The sequence below is a fragment of the Triticum aestivum genome, chromosome 5D (assembly GCF_018294505.1).
Source record: "Triticum aestivum cultivar Chinese Spring chromosome 5D, IWGSC CS RefSeq v2.1, whole genome shotgun sequence".
In the NCBI taxonomy this organism is placed as follows: Eukaryota; Viridiplantae; Streptophyta; class Magnoliopsida; order Poales; family Poaceae; genus Triticum; species Triticum aestivum.
In genome coordinates this window covers 6,821,239-6,842,701 of record NC_057808.1, presented here as the reverse complement: position 1 = coordinate 6,842,701, position 21,463 = coordinate 6,821,239, and the positions used below count along the sequence as shown (strand labels likewise).

General features: G+C 44.7%; 1 protein-coding gene across 1 annotated transcript in view; it reads right to left on the bottom strand.

The window, feature by feature from the left end:
* LOC123125238 (putative disease resistance protein RGA1) overlaps positions 1–21,463 on the bottom strand; it is a 35,801-nt gene that overhangs the window by 1,252 nt on the left and 13,086 nt on the right. Inside the window, exons 5-6 of the mRNA XM_044545762.1 lie at positions 1,059–1,633; positions 759–824 (exon numbers count right to left, since the gene is read on the bottom strand). Of these exons, the coding sequence (XP_044401697.1) occupies positions 759–824; positions 1,059–1,633 (641 nt within the window). The remainder of the gene's footprint in view (positions 1–758; positions 825–1,058; positions 1,634–21,463) is intronic.

The window sequence follows — 21,463 nt, the reverse complement described above, 5'->3', positions numbered from 1 at the left end:
AGGGGATGATTGATTAGTTGTGCAAGAAGAAGGTCAAAGTTCAATCCCAAGGATCGACTTGACCAACTCTGTGTCATCTGGATTCGCATTGTGGAACAGGCAGTCATTATGCGAAAATAGTGAATGAATATACATGCTTGACGAGCGCCCTCCGACTAGGTGGCGACCACCATGGGTGCAAGGTCTCCGACCCGACTGCCCCTTGAGCCAACGGTCCACCCAGAAACAGGCGCATATGTCATCACACATCAACCCCCCCCCCCCCCCCCCCCCCCTCCTATGGGAACTTAACAAGGGTAGTCGTCCTATAAGTTGAGTGATTGATTTTTTTTAGCTGCGTTGAGTGATGGGTGTCTAATTCAACCAATCACTGCTGCCCTGTACACGTACCCACTGGCAGCCCTTAATCCAGATCTAATCGGAACTATGTCTCTCTATCTTACAAATATATATTTGGCACACACGCATATTTCAAAAAAAAAACAATACAATTGTGTGTTGTACAAGTATTTTAAACTATTCACATTTGTTATCTGTAACCACAAATTTTAGTCAAATTGGAGAAGCAATGTGTGCAACAAATTTATCTTTTTTGTACAATTCACCCATATACATTCATTCACGATTTTTTGCTCGTGAGCATAACACGTACATCTGTACAACATACACATTTCTGATTTTTCCTACAAAAAAGTGCAGAAAGAATTGGAACATGAGCATGTGCACTAAAATAAGAGTAAAGTTATGTAGCGACTCACCAAAGGTGTCTTTGAATATTGAAGGAAGGACATCCCCAGAAGTTGCGTGACATAATTCTCGCAGAGCTGCATAGAATCAAATATTGTAGATTGTTCGGTGAATTCAAGAGCAATCCATTGGTGAATTAGATGATATTTCATTATACTGCGGCCTTTTGGGAAGACTGCACAATAGGAGAAGCACAACTTCAACCAGTCAGGCATATGGCTATAGTTTAACAGCAAGGACCCAAGCACTTTATGAATTCTTGATGATGGATCTCTACGAGTAGATAAATTCCAGATGCAACTGTCCCTTACTGACTCCCATTGATCAGACATCATCTCCCTCAGCATGTAACCAAGTGAGTGAGCCGCCAAGGCCACACCTCCACACTTGATTGCAATCTCCATTCCTATACCCTCCAATTGTTTTTTGTCAACTCGGTCTTTAAAGCCAGTTTTTTGTTTTATTATAGTCCAACACATATCATCCGTCAAAATTTCCAGCTTGTATGGTGTAACTGTAGGACCACAAATTATCTTTGCAATGGCTTCATCACGTGTAGTCACTATAACAATCACCTTTCTTCGGGTCCCAAGCTTTAGCATAGTCATCAAATCATTTAAATTATCTGGATCCTCCTCCCACATGTCATCTAAAACAATAAGGATACTCTTACCAGTAAATTGTTTTCTAAGCCGATTATGCAGCATCTGCTTGTCAGCTATCCGGCTAGTCTCATCTGTTAACTGTGAAATTATAGAGTTCCCAACTTTATTCAAATTCAGCATTTCGGAAACATGTACCCACACCTGAGAGTAGTCTTGGAACTGTGGGTCATTAAATACCAATTGTGCCAAGGTTGTCTTGCCGATGCCTCCAATGCCATATACTAGATGGAAACTGCGGCTTGCCGCACCCCCGCACCCCTGCCGGGTGCGGTCATACCCAACCCGGCGACCATCCAACACAGTAGGTCACGCTTCAAATTCGATAGATTGACATGATGAAAGGGAAAAGTGCGCAGGTTTACAACATTATGCCAAAAACAAAGAAGAATTGTAGCACACAATAACTTAGTTACAATGCAGTGACATTATATCCAACTTGGTAGAACATGATTCATATTCGATTCAGGCTGTTACACGAATAGCAAAGCACGATGGCAGCACCTACCTAGTCCACTACTGGTGGTTACACAATATATATTCCAGAGACCGAAGGAAATATAGACCATTTATTACATCATTTGAATTTCTCAAAGAAAGATATTGGAGGAACTAAGCACTAATAACAGTAATGGTTTGGTTAATTACTGTCACATTATATACCAAGATGAAGTCCTAACAATAGCCTAAGAGAACCGATAGCTCTGTATATATATAGGTCTTCTATATGTCATATGGTGATAGCAGTGTATTGGATAGCTCTGTCTGAAGATCTTGCTCGTCGAGGTGTTGTCCGAAAGACCTGTTGATACAATTCTAAGAGAGGGAAGCGAACCTAGAATGGAAACAAATAAAATTTTGCAACCCAAAAAAGTATATCCACAAGCATGGCACAGAAAGCAAAACATTACTAAAAAACTATCTTCCTAGTTTTGATGGAGGTACTGCTGGCAGGAAATCTTAGAACACCATGAAGCAAACCATAAAAATAAATGTGTGTAGCAGATACAATATTAGCCATGGTAGCTAGCTACACAAATCCATGACCCCCTAATCATCTGTACCTAAGTCCTCCCCACCTCCATCTATACTTCCTATTCGTCATGTTGGCTCTCACTGGGGTGGCACACCAGTCAGCACCACGAAGGGGTCAAACACAACCAGACCATGAAGTACTCAGCAAGAAGAAAGAAAGGAATGAAAAACTTTCAAGCAGGAGGAGATTTAAAATGGAGCAGCAAAGGATAATTAAACGGGAGAAGATTGTTATCGACCATATGTCCCCTGCATTGAGGTGAATACTTGCTCCAACAGTCGTTGTGGTGTGAACCTGAAGGAAATATGCCCTAGAGGCAATAATAAAGTTATTATTTATTTCCTTATTTCATTATAAATGTTTATTATTCATGCTAGAATTGTATTAACTGGAAACTTGATACATGTGTGAATACATAGACAAAACAATGTGTCCCTAGTATGCCTCTACTTGACTAGCTTGTTCATCAAAGATGGTTATGTTTCCTAGCCATAGACATGTGTTGTCATTTGATGAACGGGATCACATCATTAGGAGAATGATGTGATGGACAAGACCCATTCATTAGCTTAGCATTGTGATCGTTACAGTTTTGTTGCTACTGCTTTCTTCATGATTATACATGTTCCTCGGACTATGAGATTGTGCAACTCCCGAATATCCGGAGGAACACTTTGTGTGCAATCAAACGTCACAACGTAAATGAGTGATTATAAAGATGCTCTACAGGTGTTTCCGAAGGTGTTTGTTGGGTTGGCATGAATCAAGATTAGGATTTGTCACTCCGTGTATCAGAGAGGTATCTCTGGGCCCTCTCGGTAATGCACATCACTATAAGCCTTGCAAGCAATGTGACTAATGAGTTAGTTGCGGGATGATGCATTACGGAACAAGTAAAGAGACTTGCCGGTAACGAGATTGAACTAGGTATGGTGATACCGACAATCGAATCTCGGGCAAGTAACATACCGATGACAAAGGGAACAACATATGTTGTTATGCGGTTTGACCGATAAAGATCTTCGTAGAATATGTAGGAGCCAATATGAGCATCCAGGTTCCGCTATTGGTTATTGACCGGAGATGTGTCTCGGTCATGTCTACATAGTTCTCGAACCCGTAGGGTCCGCACGCTTAACGTTCGGTGACGATCGGTATTATGAGTTTATGTGTTTTGATGTACCGAAGGTAGTTCGGAGTCCCGGATGAGATCGGGGACATGACGAGGAGTCTCGAAATGGTCGAGATGTAAAGATCGATATATTGGACGACTATATTCGGACATCGGAAAGGTTCCGAGTGATTCGGGTATTTTTCGGAGTACCGGAGAGTTACGGGAATTCGTATTGGGCCTTAATGGGCCATACGGGAAAGCAGAGAAAGGCCTCAAAGGTGGCCGCACCCCTCCCCATGGACTGGTCCGAATTGGACTAGGGAGGGGGGCGCCCCCTTCCTTCCTTCTCCTTTTCCCTTCCCTTTTTCCTATTCCATATGGGAGGTGGAATCCTACTAGGACTAGGGAGTCCTAGTAGGACTCCACACTTTGGGCGCGCCCTATGAGGGCCGGCCTCCTCCTCCCTCCACCCTTTATAAACGGGGGCAGGGGGCACCTCTAGACACAACAATTGATCTCTTGATCTCTTAGCCGTGTGCGGTGCCCCCCTCCACCATAATCCACCTCGATCATATCGTAGCGGTGCTTAGGCTAAGCCCTGCGTCGGTAGCAACATCATCACCGTCATCGCGCCGTCGTGCTGACGGAACTCTCCCTCAAAGCTCGGCTGGATCGGAGTTCGAGGGACGTCATCGAGCTGAACATGTGTTGAACTCGGAGGTGCCGTGCGTTCGGTACTTGGATCGGTCGGATCGTGAAGACGTATGACTACATCAACCGCGTTGTCATAATGCTTCCGCTTTCGGTCTACGAGGGTACGTGGACACACTCTCCCCTCTCGTTGCTATGCATCACCATGATCCTGTGTGTGCGTAGGAAATTTTTGAAATTACTACGTTCCCCAACAGTGGCATCCAAGCCAGGTTTATGCGTAGATGTTATATGCACGAGTAGAACACAAGTGAGTTGTGGGCGATACAAGTCATACTGCTTACCAGCATGTCATACTTTGGTTCGGCGGTATTGTTGGATGAAGCGGCCCCGACCGACATTACGTGTACGCTTACGCGAGACAGGTTCTACCGACGTGCTTTGCACACAGGTGGCTGGCGGGTGTCAGTTTCTCCAACTTTAGGTGAACCGAGTGTGGCTACGTCCCGTCCTTGTGAAGGTTAAAACATCACTAACTTGACGAACTATCGTTGTGGTTTTGATGCGTAGATAAGAACGGTTCTTGCTCAGCTCATAGCAGCCACGTAAAACTTGCAACAACAAAGTAGAGGACGTCTAACTTGTTTTTGCAGGGCATCTTGTGATGTGATATGGTCAAGACGTGATGAGATATAAGTTGTTGTATGAGATGATCATGTTTTGTTGAAGTTATCGGCAACTGGCAGAAGCCTTATGGTTGTCTCTTTATTGCATAAGATGCAAGCGCCAAATAATTGCTTTACCTTATCACTATGCGATAGCAATAGTTTCAAGAGCAATAGTTGGCGAGACGACCATGTGATGACACGTTGATAGAGATCAAGATGATGGAGATCATGGTGTCATGTCGGTGATGATAGAGATCATAACAGTACTTTGGAGATGGAGATCAAAGGCGCAAGATGATCATGGCCATATCATGACACATATTTTGATTGCATGTGATGTTTATCTTCTATACATCTTATTTTGCTTAGTTCGGCGGTAGCTTTATAAGATGATCCCTTACTAAATTTCTAGGTATAAGTGTTCTCCCTGAGTATGCACCGTTGCGAAAGTTCTTCGTGCCGAGACACCACGTGATGATCGGGTGTGATAAGCTCTACGTTCAAATACAATGGGTGCAAGACAGTTTTGCACACGCGGAATACTCGGGTTAAACTTGATGAGCCTAGCATATGCAGATATGGCCTCGGAACACTGGAGACCGAAAGGTCGAGCGTGAATCATATAGTAGATATGATCAACATAGTGATGTTCACCATTGAAAACTACTCCATCTCACGTGATGATCGGACATGGTTTAGTTGAGATGGATCACGTGATCACTTAGATGATTCGAGGGATGTCTATCTAAGTGGGAGTTCTTAAGTAATATGATTAATTGAACTTTAATTTATCATGAACTTAGTCCTGATAGTATTAGCATATCTATGTTGTAGATCAATAGCTCGCGTTTAGCTCCCCTGTTTTATTTTTATATGTTCCTAGAGAAAACTAAGTTGAAAGATGTTAGTAGCAATGATGCAGATTGGATTCGTGATCTGAGGATTATCCTCATTGCTGCACAGAAGTATTATGTTCTTGATGCACTGCTAGGTGACAGAACTATTGCAGGAGCAGATACAGACGTTATGAATGTTTTGACAAAAGCTCGGTTTGATGACTACTTGATAGTTTAGTGCACCATACTTTACGGCTTAGAACCGGGACTTCAAAAATGATTTGAACGCCATGGAGCATATAAGATGTTCCAAGAGTTGAAATTGGTATTTCATACTCATGCCCGTGTCAACAGGTATGAGACCTCTGACAGTACTTTGCCTACAAGATGGAAGAGAATAGCTCAACCAGTGAGCATGTGCTCAGAATGTCTGAGTACTACAATCACTTGAATCAAGTGGGAGTTTATCTTCCAGATAAGATAGTGATTGACAGAGTTCTCTAGTCACTATCACCAAGTTACTAGAACTTTGTGATGAACTATAATATGCAAGGGATAACGGAAACGATTCCCAAGCTCTTCGTGATGCTGAAATCGACGAAGGTAGAAATCAAGAAAAGCATCAAGTGTTGATGGTTGACAAGACCACTAGTTTCAAGTAAAGGGGCAAAGGGAAGAAGGGGAACTTTAAGAAGAACGGCAAGCAAGTTGCTGCTCAAGTGAAGAAGCCCAAGTCTGGACCTAAGTCTGAAACTGAGTGCTTCTACTGCAAAGGGACTGGTCACTGGAAGCGGAACTGCCCCAAGTATTTGGTGGATAAGAAGGATGGCAAAGTGAACAAAGCTATATTTGATATACATGTTATTGATGTGCACTTTACTAGTGTTTATAGCAACCCCTCGGTATTTGATACTGGTTCAGTTGCTAAGAGTAGTAACTCGAAACGGGAGTTGCAGAATAAATAGAGACTAGTTAAAGGTGAAGTGACGATGTGTGTTGGAAATGGTTCCAAGATTGATATGATCATCATCGCACACTCCCTATACTTTCGGGTTTAGTGTTGAAACCTAAATAAATGTTATTTGGTGTTTGCGTTGAGCATGAATATGATTTGATCATGTTTATTGCAATACATTTTCTCATTTAAAGTCAGAGAATAATTGTTGTTCTGTTTACATGAATAAAACCTTTAATGGTCATACACCCAATGAAAATAGTTTGTTGGATCTCGATCGTACTGATACACATATTCATAATATTGAAGCCAAAAGATGCAAAGTTAATAATGATAGTGCAACTTATTCGTGGCACTGCTGTTTAGGTCATATTGGTGTAAAGCGCATGAAGAAACTCCATGCTGATGGATTTTTGGAATCACTTGATGCTTGCGAACCATGCCTCATGGGCAAGATGACTAAGACTCCGTTCTCCGGAACAATGGAGCAAGCAACTGACTTATTGGAAATAATACATACTGATGTATGCGGTCCGATGAGTGTTAAGGCTTGCGGCAAGTATCGTTATTTTCTGACCTTCACAGATGATTTGAGCAGATATGGGTATATCTACTTGATGAAACACAAGTCTGAAACATTTGAAAAGTTCAAAGAATTTCAGAGTGAAGTGGAGAATCATCGTAACAAGAAAATAAAAGTTTCTACGATATGATCGCAGAAGTAAAATATTTGAGTTATGAGTTTGGCCTTCAGTTAAAACAATGTGAAATAGTTTCACTACTCACGCCACCTGGAACACCACAGCATAATGGTGTGTCCGAACATCGTAACCGTACTTTATTAGATATGGTGCAATCTATGATGTCTCTTACCGATTTACCACTATCGTTTTGGGGTTATGCATTAGAGACAGTTGCATTCACGTTAAATAGGGCACCATCTAAATCCGTTGAGACGACACCATATGAACTGTGGTTTGGCAAGAAACCAAAGTTGTCGTTTCTTAAAGTTTGGGACTGCGATGCTTATGTGAAAAAGTTTCAACATGATAAGCTCGAACCCAAATCGGAGAAGTAAATCTCCATAGGATACCCAAAAAGAAACTATTGGGTACACCTTCTATCACACCGAAGGCAAGATCTTTGTTGCTAAGAATGGATCCTTTCTAGAGAAGGAGTTTCTCTCGAAAGAAGTGAGTGGGAGGAAAGTAGAATTTGATGAGGTAATTGTACCTTCTCCCGAATTGGAAAATAGTTCATCATAGAAATCAGTTCCAGTGATGCCTACACCAATTAGTGAGGAAGATTAATGATGATGATCATGAAACTTCAGATCAAGTTACTACCTAACCTCGTAGGTCAACCAGAGTAAGATCCGCACCAGAATGGTACGGTAATCCTGTTCTGGAGGTCATGTTACTTGACCATGACGAACCTACGAACTATGAGGAAGCGATGATGAGCCCAGATTCCACAAAATGGCTTGAGGCCATGAAATCTAAGATATGATCCATGTATGAAAACAAAGTATGGACTTTGGTGGAATTGCCCGATGATCGGCAAGCCATTAAGAATAAATGGATCTTCACGAGGAAGACGGATGCTGATAGTAGTGTTACTATCTACAAAGCTCAAATTGTCGCAAAAAGGCTTTCCACAAGTTCAAGGTGTTGACTACGATGAGATTTTCTCACTCGTAGCGATGCTTAAGTCTGTCCGAATCATGTTAGCAATTGCCACATTTGATGAAATCTGGCAAATGGATGTCAAAATTGCATTCCTTAATGGATTTCTTAAAGAAGAGTTGTATATGATATAACAAGAAGGTTTTGTCAATCCTAAAGGTGCTAACAAAGTATGCAAGCTCCAGCGATCCATCTATGGACTGGTGCAAGCATCTTGGAGTTGGAATATACGCTTTGATGAGTTGATCAAAGCATATAGTTTTATACAGACTTGCGGTGAAGCCTCTATTTACAAGAAAGTGAGTGGGAGCACTACAACCTTTCTGATAAGTATATGTGAGTGACATATTGTTGATCAAAAATGATGTAGAATTTTCTGGAAAGCATAAAGGAGTGTTTGAAAGGAGTTTTTCAAAGAAAAACCTCGGTGACGCTACTTACATATTGAGCATCAAGATTGAAAGATCGTGGATGTCACCTGGAGGGGGGGGGGGGTGAATAGGCGCTTTAAAATAATTACGGTTTAGGCTTGAACAAATGCGGAATAAACCTAACGGTTACTTTGTCAAGCACAAAACCTAAAACAACTAGGCTCACCTATGTGCACCAACAACTTATGCTAAGCAAGATAAACAACTATGTGATAGCAAGATATATAACATGGAACACTATGGCTATCACAAAGTAAAGTGCATAAGTAAAGGCTCGGGTAAGAGATAACTGGGGCACGCGGAGACGACGATGTATCCCGAAGTTCACACCCTTGCGGATGCTATTCTCCGTTTGGAGCGGTGTGGAGGCACAATGCTCCCCAAGAAGCCACTAGGGCCACCGTAATCTCCTCACGCCCTCGCACAATGCAAGATGCCGTGATTCCACTAAGGGACCCTTGAGGGCAGTCACTGAACCCGTACAAATGGCAACCCTTGGGGGCGGTCACCGAACCCGTACACTTTGGCAACCCTTGGGGGCGGTCACCGGTACCCGTCAAAATGCTCGGGGCGATCTCCACAACCTAATTGGAGACCCCGACGCTTGCCCCGGAGCTTTACACCACAATGATTGAGCTCCGAACACCACCAACCGTCTAGGGCGCCCAAGCACCCAAGAGGAACAAGCTCAAGGGTACCAAGCACCCAAGAGTAACAAGCTTCTCAACTTGTAACTTCCACGTATCACGTGGAGAACTCAAACCGATGCACCAAATGCAACGGCAAGGGCACACGGAGTGCCCAAGTCCTTCTCTCTCAAATCCCATCGAAGCAACTAATGCTAGGGAGGAAAATGAGAGGAAGAACAAGAAGGAGAACACCAAGAACTCCAAGAACTAGATCCAAGGGGTTCCCCTCACATAGAGGAGAAAGTGATTGGTGGAAATGTGGATCTAGATCTCCTCTCTCTTTTCCCTCAAAAACTAGCAAGAATCCACGGAGGGATTGAGAGTTTGCAAGCTCGAAGAAGGTCAACAATGGGGGAAGAACACGAGCTAAAGAGATAAGGTTCATTGGGGAAGAAGACCCCCTTTTATAGGTGGGGAAAAATCCAACCGTTATGCTCACAGCCCGCACAGAGCGGTACTACCGCTCGTCCTCACGGTACTACCGCTAGGGGTAGCGGTACTACTGCTTGCGAGCGGTACTAAAAAATACATCCGTGCCTACCACCGCTGGACTTGTGACGATATTTTGGTCCGGAGCGGAAGTAGCCACGGAAGTAGCCGCGGTAGTACCGCTCCCAAGAGCGGTAGTAAAAAATTACATCCGCTCCTGTCCGCGGTAGTACCGCTGCAGCCTTTTCAGAACACCAAAACTGCCACAACTTCTGCAAACGGACTCCGAATTCAATGAAACCAAGTTTGTTGGAAAGCTAGAGACAAGGGCTAACACAATCTTGATAGAACTAACAATAAGAAGTAAATTAGAAAAGGCCCAGGAGAAAATGGTGAGAACCCTTCCTTGAAAAAGACCGGTAAGACCTCCAACACCGAAAACGCGATAGAAGAAGCATATGAAATCCGTTTTTGATGTACTAGAGCTTGTCACGAAGATAACCACAAGCTCTAAAACCTCAAAATAAAATACAAATAAGAATCAAGAAAGATGATGCAAGGATGCAATGGTTTGAGCTCTCGACAAACGATGCGATCACGCTACTCACTTGAGAGCCCCCCTTGATAGTACGGCTATCGATCCTATAACCCGGTCTCCAAACTATCACCATGAGACCGGTAAAATATAAAACCTATCAAGGGCAAACCTTTGCCTTGCATGAAGTCCACTTGAGCTAGATGATGACGATCTTGACTCCCTCAAGTTGGACCACCTTTCTTGGTTGCGTTGGGTCGATGAAGACTAGATGATTGCTCCCCCATACTCCACTATGGGTGAGCCACTCTTCTGTTGGAAATATGCCCTAGAGGCAATAATAAATGGTTATTATTATATTTCTTTGTTCATGGTAATTGTCTATTATTCATGCTATAATTGTATTGTCCGGAAATCGTAATACATGTGTGAATACATAAACCACAACGTGTCCCTAGTGAGCCTCTAGTTGACTAGCTCGTTGATCAACAGATAGTCATGGTTTCCTGACTATGGACATTGGACGTCATTGATAACGGGATCACATCATTAGGAGAATGATGTGATGGACAAGACCCAATCCTAAGCATAGCATAAAAGATCATGTAGTTTCGTTTGCTAGAGCTTTTCCAATGTCAAGTATCTTTTCCTTAGACCATGAGATCGTGCAACTCCCGGATACCGTAGGAGTGCTTTGGGTGTGCCAAACGTCACAACGTAACTGGGTGACTATAAAGGTGCACTACGGGTATCTCCGAAAGTGTCTGTTGGGTTGGCACGGATCGAGACTGGGATTTGTCACTCCGTGTGACGGAGAGGTATCTCTGGGCCCACTCGGTAATGCATCATCATAGTGAGATCAATGTGACTAAGGCGTTAGTCACGGGATCATGCATTGCGGTACGAGTAAAGAGACTTGCCGGTAACGAGATTGAACAAGGTATTGGGATACCGACGATCGAATCTCGGGCAAGTAACATACCGATTGACAAAGGGAATTGCATACGGATTGATTGAATCCTCGACACCGTGGTTCATCCGATGAGATCATCGTGGAGCATGTGGGAGCCAACATGGGTATCCAGATCCCGCTGTTGGTTATTGACCGGAGAGGCGTCTCGGTCATGTCTGCATGTCTCCCGAACCCGTAGGGTCTACACACTTAAGGTCCGGTGACGCTAGGGTTGTAGAGATATATGTATGCGGAAACCCGAAAGTTGTTCGGAGTCCCGGATGAGATCCCGGACGTCACGAGAGGTTCCGGAATGGTCCGGAGGTGAAGAATTATATATAGGAAGTCAAGTTTCGGCCACCGGGAAAGTTTCGGGGATTACCGGTATTGTACCGGGACCACCGGAAGGGTCCCGGGGGTCCACCGGGTGGGGCCACCTATCCCGGAGGGCCCCGTGGGCTGAAAGTGGAAGGGAACCAGCCCTTAGTGGGCTGGGGCGCCCCCCTTGGGCCTCCCCCCCATGCGCCTAGGGTTGGGAACCCTAGGGGGGGAGCTTTCCCCTTGCCTTGGGGGGCAAGGCACCCCTTCCCCCCCACTTGGCCGCCGCCCCCCCCCCCCCCCCGGAGATCCCATCTCCCAGGGCTGGCGCACCCCCCCAGGGGCCTATATAAAGGGGGGAGGGAGGGCAGCAACCGACAGCCTTTGGGCGCCTCCCTCCTCCCCTGCAACACCTCTCTCTCTCGTATAAGCCCGGCGAAGCCCTGCCGGCATCCCGCTACATCCACCACCACGCCATCGTGCTGCTGGATCTCCATCAACCTCTCCTTCCCCCTTGCTGGATCAAGAAGGAGGAGACGTCGCTGCACCGTACGTGTGTTGAACGCGGAGGTGCCGTCCGTTCGACACTCAGTCATCGGTGATTTGGATCACGACGAGTACGACTCCGTCATCCACGTTCATTGGAACGCTTCTGCTCGCGATCTACAAGGGTATGTAGATGCACTCCTTTCCCCTCGTTGCTAGTAGACTCCATAGATGCATCTTGGTGAGCGTAGGAAAATTTTAAAATTATGCTACGATTCCCAACAGTGGCATCATGAGCCAGGTCTATGCGTAGTTACTATGCACGAGTAGAACACAAAGAAGTTATGGGCGTTGAGTTTGCCAATTCTTCTTGCCGCTACTAGTCTTTTCTTGTTTCGGTGGCATTGTAGGATGAAGCGGCCCGGACCGACCTTACACGTACTCTTACGTGAGACAGGTTCCACCGACTGACATGCACTAGATGCATAAGGTGGCTAGCGGGTGTCTGTCTCTCCTACTTTAGTCGGAACGGATTCGATGAAAAGGGTCCTTATGAAGGGTAAATAGAAATTGGCAAATCACGTTGTGGTCATACGTAGGTAAGAAACGTTCTTGCTAGAAACCTACAAACCACGTAAAAACTTGCAACAACAATTAGAGGACGTCTAACTTGTTTTTGCAGCAAGTGCTATGTGATGTGATATGGCCAGAAGATGTGATGAATGATATATGTGATGTATGAGATTGATCATATTCTTGTAATAGGAATCACGACTTGCATGTCGATGAGTATGACAACCGGCAGGAGCCATAGGAGTTGTCTTTATTATTTTGTATGACCTGCGTGTCATTGAATAACGCCATGTAAATTACTTTACTTTGTTGCTAAACGCGTTAGCCATAGAAGTAGAAGTAATCGTTGGCGTGACGACTTCATGAAGACACAATGATGGAGATCATGATGATGGAGATCATGGTGTCATGCCGGTGACGAAGATGATCATGGTGCCCCGAAGATGGAGATCAAAGGAGCATAATGATATTGGCCATATCATGTCACTATTTGATTGCATGTGATGTTTATCATGTTTTTGCATCTTATTTGCTTAGAACGACGGTAGTAAGTAAGATGATCCCTTATAATAATTTCAAGAAAGTGTTCACCCTAACTGTGCACCGTTGCGAAGGTTCGTTGTTTCGAAGCACCACGTGATGATCGGGTGTGATAGATTCTAACGTTCGAATACAACGGGTGTTGACGAGCCTAGCATGTACAGACATGGCCTCGGAACACACGCAATACACTTAGGTTGACTTGACGAGCCTAGCATGTACAGACATGGCCTCGGAACACGGAGGACCGAAAGGTCGAGCATGAGTCGTATAGAAGATACGATCAACATGGAGATGTTCACCGATCTTGACTAGTCCGTCTCACGTGATGATCAGACACGGCCTAGTTAAACTCGGATCATGTTTCACTTAGATGACTAGAGGGATGTCTATCTGAGTGGGAGTTCATTAAATAATTTGATTAGATGAACTTAATTATCATGAACTTAGTCTAAAATCTTTACACTATGTCTTGTAGATCTAATGGCCAACGTTGTCCTCAATTTCAACGCGTTCCTAGAGAAAACCAAGCTGAAAGATGATGGCAGCAACTATACGGACTGGGTCCGGAACCTGAGGATCATCCTCATAGTAGCCAAGAAAGATTATGTCTTAGAAGCACCGCTAGGTGAAGCACCAATCCCAGAGAACCAAGACGTTATGAACGCTTGGCAATCACGTGCTAATGATTACTCCCTCGTTCAGTGCGGCATGCTTTACAGCTTAGAACCGGGTCTCCAAAAGCGTTTTGAGAAACATGGAGCATATGAGATGTTCGAGGAGCTAAAATTGGTTTTCCAAGCTCATGCCCGGGTCGAGAGATATGAAGTCTCCGACAAGTTCTTCAGCTGTAAAATGGAGGAAAATAGTTCTGTAAGTGAGCACATACTCAGAATGTCTGGGTTGCACAACCGCTTGACTCAGCTGGGAGTTAATCTCCCGGATGACGCGGTCATTGACAGAATCCTTCAGTCGCTTCCACCAAGCTACAAGAGCTTTCTGATGAACTTCAATATGCAGGGGATGGAAAAGACCATTCCTGAGATATATTCAATGCTGAAATCAGCGGAGGTGGAGATCAGAAAAGAACATCAAGTGTTGATGGTGAATAAAACCACTAAGTTCAAGAAGGGCAAGGGTAAGAAGAACTTCAAGAAGGACGGCAAGGGAGTTGCCGCGCCCGGTAAACCAGTTACTGGGAAGAAGTCAAAGAATGGACCCAAGCCCGGACTGAGTGCTTTTATTGCAAGGGAAGTGGTCACTGGAAGCGGAACTGCCCCAAATACTTAGCGGACAAGAAGAAGGCCGGCAACACCAAGGTATATGTGATATACATGTAATTGATGTGTACCTTACCAGTACTCGTAGTAGCTCCTGGGTATTTGATACCGGTGCGGTTGCTCATATTTGTAACTCAAAGCAGGAACTACGGAATAAACGGAGACTGGCGAAGGACGAGGTGACGATGCGCGTCGGGAATGGTTCCAAGGTCGATGTGATCGCCGTCGGCACGCTACCTCTGCATCTACCCACGGGATTAGTTTTAAACCTCAATAATTGTTATTTAGTGCCAGCTTTGAGCATGAACATTGTATCTGGATCTCGTTTAATTCGAGATGGCTACTCATTTAAATCCGAGAATAATGGTTGTTCTATTTATTTGAGAGATATGTTTTATGGTCATGCCCCGCTGGTCAATGGTTTATTTTTGATGAATCTCGAACGTGATGTTACACATGTTCATAGTGTGAATACCAAAAGATGTAAAGTTGATAACGATAGTCCCACATACTTGTGGCACTGCCGCCTTGGTCACATTGGTGTCAAGCGCATGAAGAAGCTCCATGCAGATGGACTTTTGGAGTCTCTTGATTACGAATCATTTGACACGTGCGAACCATGCCTCATGGGTAAGATGACCAAGACTCCGTTCTCCGGAACAATGGAGCGAGCAACCAACTTATTGGAAATCATACATACCGATGTGTGTGGTCCAATGAGTGTTGAGGCTCGCGGAGGATATCGTTATGTTCTCACTCTCACTGATGATTTAAGTAGATATGGGTATGTCTACCTAATGAAACACAAGTCTGAACCTTTGAAAAGTTCAAGGAATTTCAGAGTGAAGTTGAGAATCAACGTGACAGAAAATAAAATTCTTACGATCAGATCGTGGAGGAGAATATTTGAGTCATGAATTTGGTACACACTTAAGGAAATGTGGAATAGTTTCACAACTCACGCCGCCTGGAACACCTCAGAGAAATGGTGTGTCCGAACGTCGTAATCGCACTCTATTGGATATGGTGCGATCTATGATGTCTCTTACCGATTTACCGCTCTCATTTTGGGGTTATGCTTTAGAGACTGCCGCATTCACTTTAAATAGGGCTCCGTCGAAATCCGTTGAGACGACACCGTATGAATTATGGTTTGGGAAGAAACCTAAGCTGTCGTTTCTAAAAGTTTGGGGATGCGATGCTTATGTCAAGAAACTTCAACCTGAAAAGCTCGAACCCAAGTCGGAAAAATGCGTCTTCATAGGATACCCTAAGGAAACTATTGGGTATACCTTCTACCTCAGATCCGAAGGCAAGATCTTCGTTGCCAAGAACGGGTCCTTTCTAGAGAAGGAGTTTCTCTCGAAAGAATTGAGTGGGAGGAAAGTGGAACTTGATGAGGTGATAGTCACCCCTTCCGAACCGGAAGTAGCGCAGCGCGGGAAAATGTTCCTGTGGTGCCTACACCGACTGGGGAGGAAGTTAATGATGATGATCATGAAGCTTCGGATCAAGTTACTACTGAACTTCGTAGGTCCACAAGGACACGTTCCGCACCAGAGTGGTACGGCAACCCTGTCCTGGAAATCATGTTGTTAGACAACGGTGAACCTTCGAACTATGAAGAAGCGATGGCGGGCCCGGATTCCGACAAATGGCTAGAAGCCATGAAATCCGAGATAGAATCCATGTATGAAAACAAAGTATGGACTTTGACTGACTTGCCCGATGAGCGGCGAGCCATAGAAAACAAATGGATCTTTAAGAAGAAGACGGACGCGGATGGTAATGTGACCATCTACAAAGCTCGACTTGTCGCTAAGGGTTATCGACAAGTTCAAGGGGTTGACTACGATGAGACTTTCTCACCCGTAGCGAAGCTGAAGTCCGTCCGAATCATGTTAGCAATTGCCGCATACTATGATTATGAGATATGGCAGATGGACGTCAAAACGGCATTCCTTAACGGCTTCCTTAAGGAAGAGTTGTATATGATGCAGCCGGAAGGTTTTGTCGATCCTAAGAATGCTAACAAAGTGTGCAAGCTCCAGCGCTCAATCTATGGGCTGGTGCAAGCATCTCGGAGTTGGAACATTCGCTTTGATGAGATGATCAAAGCGTTTGGGTTTACACAGACTTATGGAGAAGCCTGTGTTTACAAGAAAGTGAGTGGGAGCTCTGTAGCATTTCTCATATTATATGTGGATGACATATTATTGATGGGAAATGATATAGAATTCTTGGAAAGTATAAAGGCCTATTTGAATAAGTGTTTTTCAATGAAGGACCTTGGAGAAGCTGCTTATATATTAGGCATCAAGATCTATAGAGATAGATCGAGACGCCTCATTGGTCTTTCACAGAGTACATACCTTGATAAGATATTGAAGAAGTTCAGTATGGATCAGTCCAAGAAGGGGTTCTTGCCTGTATTGCAAGGTGTGCAATTGAGCACGGCTCAATGCCCGACCACGGCAGAAGATATAGAAAAGATGAGTGTCATCCCCTATGCCTCGGCCATAGGGTCTATTATGTATGCCATGCTGTGTACCAGACCTGATGTAAACCTTGCCGTAAGTTTGGTAGGAAGGTACCAAAGTAATCCCGGCAAGGAACACTGGACAGCGGTCAAGAATATCCTGAAGTACCTGAAGAGGACTAAGGATATGTTTCTCGTTTATGGAGGTGACGAAGAGCTCGTCGTAAAGGGTTACGTCGACGCTAGCTTCGACACAGATCTGGATGACTCGAAGTCACAGACCGGATACGTGTATATTTTGAATGGAGGAGCAGTAAGCTGGTGCAGTTGCAAGCAAAGCGTCGTGGCGGGATCTACATGTGAAGCGGAGTACATGGCAGCCTCGGAGGCAGCACAGGAAGCAGTCTGGATGAAGGAGTTCATTACCGACCTAGGGGTGATTCCCAATGCGTCGGGCCCGATGACTCTCTTCTGTGACAACACTGGAGCTATTGCCCTTGCGAAGGAGCCCAGGTTTCACAGGAAGACCAGGCATATCAAGCGTCGCTTCAACTCCATTCGTGAAAGTGTTCAAAATGGAGACATAGATATTTGTAAAGTACATACGGACCTGAATGTAGCAGATCCGTTGACTAAACCTCTCCCTAGGGCAAAACATGATCAACACCAGGACGCAATGGGTGTTCGATTCATCACAATGTAACTAGATTATTGACTCTAGTGCAAGTGGGAGACTGTTGGAAATATGCCCTAGAGGCAATAATAAATGGTTATTATTATATTTCTTTGTTCATGGTAATTGTCTATTATTCATGCTATAATTGTATTGTCCGGAAATCGTAATACATGTGTGAATACATAGACCACAACGTGTCCCTAGTGAGCCTCTAGTTGACTAGCTCGTTGATCAACAGATAGTCATGGTTTCCTGACTATGGACATTGGATGTCATTGATAACGGGATCACATCATTAGGAGAATGATGTGATGGACAAGACCCAATCCTAAGCATAGCATAAAAGATCGTGTAGTTTCGTTTGCTAGAGCTTTTCCAATGTCAAGTATCTTTTCCTTAGACCATGAGATCGTGCAACTCCCGGATACCGTAGGAGTGCTTTGGGTGTGCCAAACGTCACAACGTAACTGGGTGACTATAAAGGTGCACTACGGGTATCTCCGAAAGTGTCTGTTGGGTTGGCACGGATCGAGACTGGGATTTGTCACTCCGTGTGACGGAGAGGTATCTCTGGGCCCACTCGGTAATGCATCATCATAATGAGCTCAATGTGACTAAGGCGTTAGTCACGGGATCATGCATTGCGGTACGAGTAAAGAGACTTGCCGGTAACGAGATTGAACAAGGTATTGGGATACCGACGATCGAATCTCGGGCAAGTAACATACCGATTGACAAAGGGAATTGCATACGGATTGATTGAATCCTCGACACCGTGTTTCATCCGATGAGATCATCGTGGAGCATGTGGGAGCCAACATGGGTATCCAGATCCCGCTGTTGGTTATTGACCGGAGAGGTGTCTCGGTCATGTCTGCATGTCTCCCGAACCCGTAGGGTCTACACACTTAAGGTCCGGTGATGCTAGGGTTGTAGAGATATATGTATGCGGAAACCCGAAAGTTTTTCGGAGTCCCAGATGAGATCCCGGACGTCACGAGAGGTTCCGGAATGGTCCGGAGGTGAAGAATTATATATAGGAAGTCAAGTTTCGGCCACCGGGAAAGTTTTGGGGATTACCGGTATTGTACCGGGACCACCGGAAGGGTCCCGGGGGTCCACCGGGTGGGGCCACCTATCCCGGAGGGCCCCGTGGGCTGCAAGTGGAAGGGAACCAGCCCTTAGTGGGCTGGGGCGCCCCCCTTGGGCCTCCCCCCCATGCGCCTAGGGTTGGGAACCCTAGGGGGGGAGCTTTCCCCTTGCCTTGGGGGGCAAGGCACCCCTTCCCCCCCACTTGGCCGCCGCCCCCCCCCCCCCCCGGAGATCCCATCTCCCAGGGCTGGCGCACCCCCCCAGGGGCCTATATAAAGGGGGGGAGGGAGGGCAGCAACCGACAGCCTTTGGGCGCCTCACTCCTCCCCTGCAACACCTCTCTCTCTCGTATAAGCCCGGCGAAGCCCTGCCGGCATCCCGCTATATCCACCACCACGCCGTCGTGCTGCTGGATCTCCATCAACCTCTCCTTCCCCCTTGCTGGATCAAGAAGGAGGAGACGTCGCTGCACCGTACGTGTGTTGAACGCGGAGGTGCCGTCCGTTCGGCACTCAGTCATCGGTGATTTGGATCACGGCGAGTACGACTCCGTCATCCACGTTCATTGGAACGCTTCCGCTCGCGATCTACAAGGGTATGTAGATGCACTCCTTTCCCCTCGTTGCTAGTAGACTCCATAGATGCATCTTGGTGAGCGTAGGAAAATTTTAAAATTATGCTACGATTCCCAACATCTTTGGCACATCTTCACAAGTCCATTGACACCACAATGGGCGGCAAGCATCAAGCACTTGATCTCTTCGTGATGCTCCACTTGAACTTGCGCACGGAATTCTTGATGACGATCACCACTTGATGTCATCCTCTCCATTGGTTGAGTGATATCTTCCTCTTGACGCAAGCCCATGAACACGTACCTAACCCCACATAGAACTCCCACATAGACCATGGGTTAGTACACAAAGCACAATGGACAATGCTTACCATACCATGAGATCACTTGATCCCACTCGGCGTATCTTCTACGCTTTGTGTGATGATCAACTTGAATCACTCTCTGTACTTAGTCTTGATCAACCTTGACTCTTTCCAACTCTCTTCATTTGGATGATGTCTTGAAGGTAAACATGAATGGTATCACAATCTTCGTCTTCAAGACATGCTTGCAATAAGCTCAACACTCACATGACCAATCTTTGGATAATTCCTTAATAGCACGTTGGTCAACACATAAACTCCTTGAAACCAACACATGGACTTCAAGAAATGCCTATGGACAAATCCTTCAAATATAACTCAATGCAACCATTAGTCCATAGAGAATGTCATCAATTACCAAAACCACACATGGGGGCACCACATGTCCTTTCAATCTCCCCCATTTTGGTAATTGATGACAATCACTTTCAAGAGAGTTTATATAAGGAATTATGCATCACCATGCAATGCAACAACCAATAATGCATGCGAATGAGATGCAAATGCTAAGGAAACATAAACCAAAGCTTCTCCGCAAAACTCTCTGAAACTTCTCCCCCATTAGCATCGATTGCCAAAATGGGCAAAAAGCTTAGAAGGCCAATATAAATTGTGGTCCTCCATAAATTGTGTATTTCTCAACAAGAGAGTGGAATTCAAAACACATATCCAATGGTAAATACTTGGAGGAAGACAAACTATACTGAGGCCCAAAGATTGCAAAAGAATGATATGCCGCAAATACATAACAAAGAGAGAAACAAGCAATCAAGCAATAAAAAGATACCAATTGAAGCAAGCTATCAAAAGATACCAATTGAACCAACTAGGCCAATGATCCTACGAGCCACATGAATAAAGCATATTATGATATGAGCAAAGGAGTGTTCTAAAGAAACTAGAGAAGCTCCCCATGATTTGTGTACACATAAGAATATTTGTATTTGCATACAAAGTGCACAAAACAGGATCATAGCTCCCCCAAAATCAATAGAAACATACAACAAGTGCAAGTGAACATATAGGAAACAAAGCCTAGCACTTGCAACAAACAAATGGTTGAGCAATCATGTAAAAGAGGCAACTAAGAATAAGCTCAACCAAAATGATGTGTGTGAGTCATGGCAAAGCACTTGAGAAGACTAAAATAAGGATGAGCATTAAGCATCAACATAGTCTTAGAAAAATGAGATACAAGGTGCATGACATGTCCTCCCCACACACACCAAGCAAACAGGATCACAAGCTCACTAATAAGCATATAAAGAACCTATGCTTGTGACAACCCGTGGTGAAGATAGAAGATGAAAGCCTCATCAAGACGAGGGCTACCAATTAAGATGGCAAAAGCCTCGTAAAGATAAGCATGAGGAAAATAATCTTCACCACACAAGAGTGCATCAAGATGCAACGATAGAAGACACGCACTCAAGGCAAAAGCTTTCACGAAGCCACCAAAGAAATAACATAAGAAAGACAAGGTGGATGTGAAAGAAAGGATATCAACTAGATACACAACTTCTCTCAAGTGTATAAGATTCTAGGTAGACGAAATCATGATGACATATATCTACAAAGAAGGATGTACACCTGAAATAGTTACAACACGAGGAACAAGATATCCAAAAGGAAGTCATACATATACCAATAAGATATTTCCTTGGAAGCATAGCACATGGCTAGATATTGT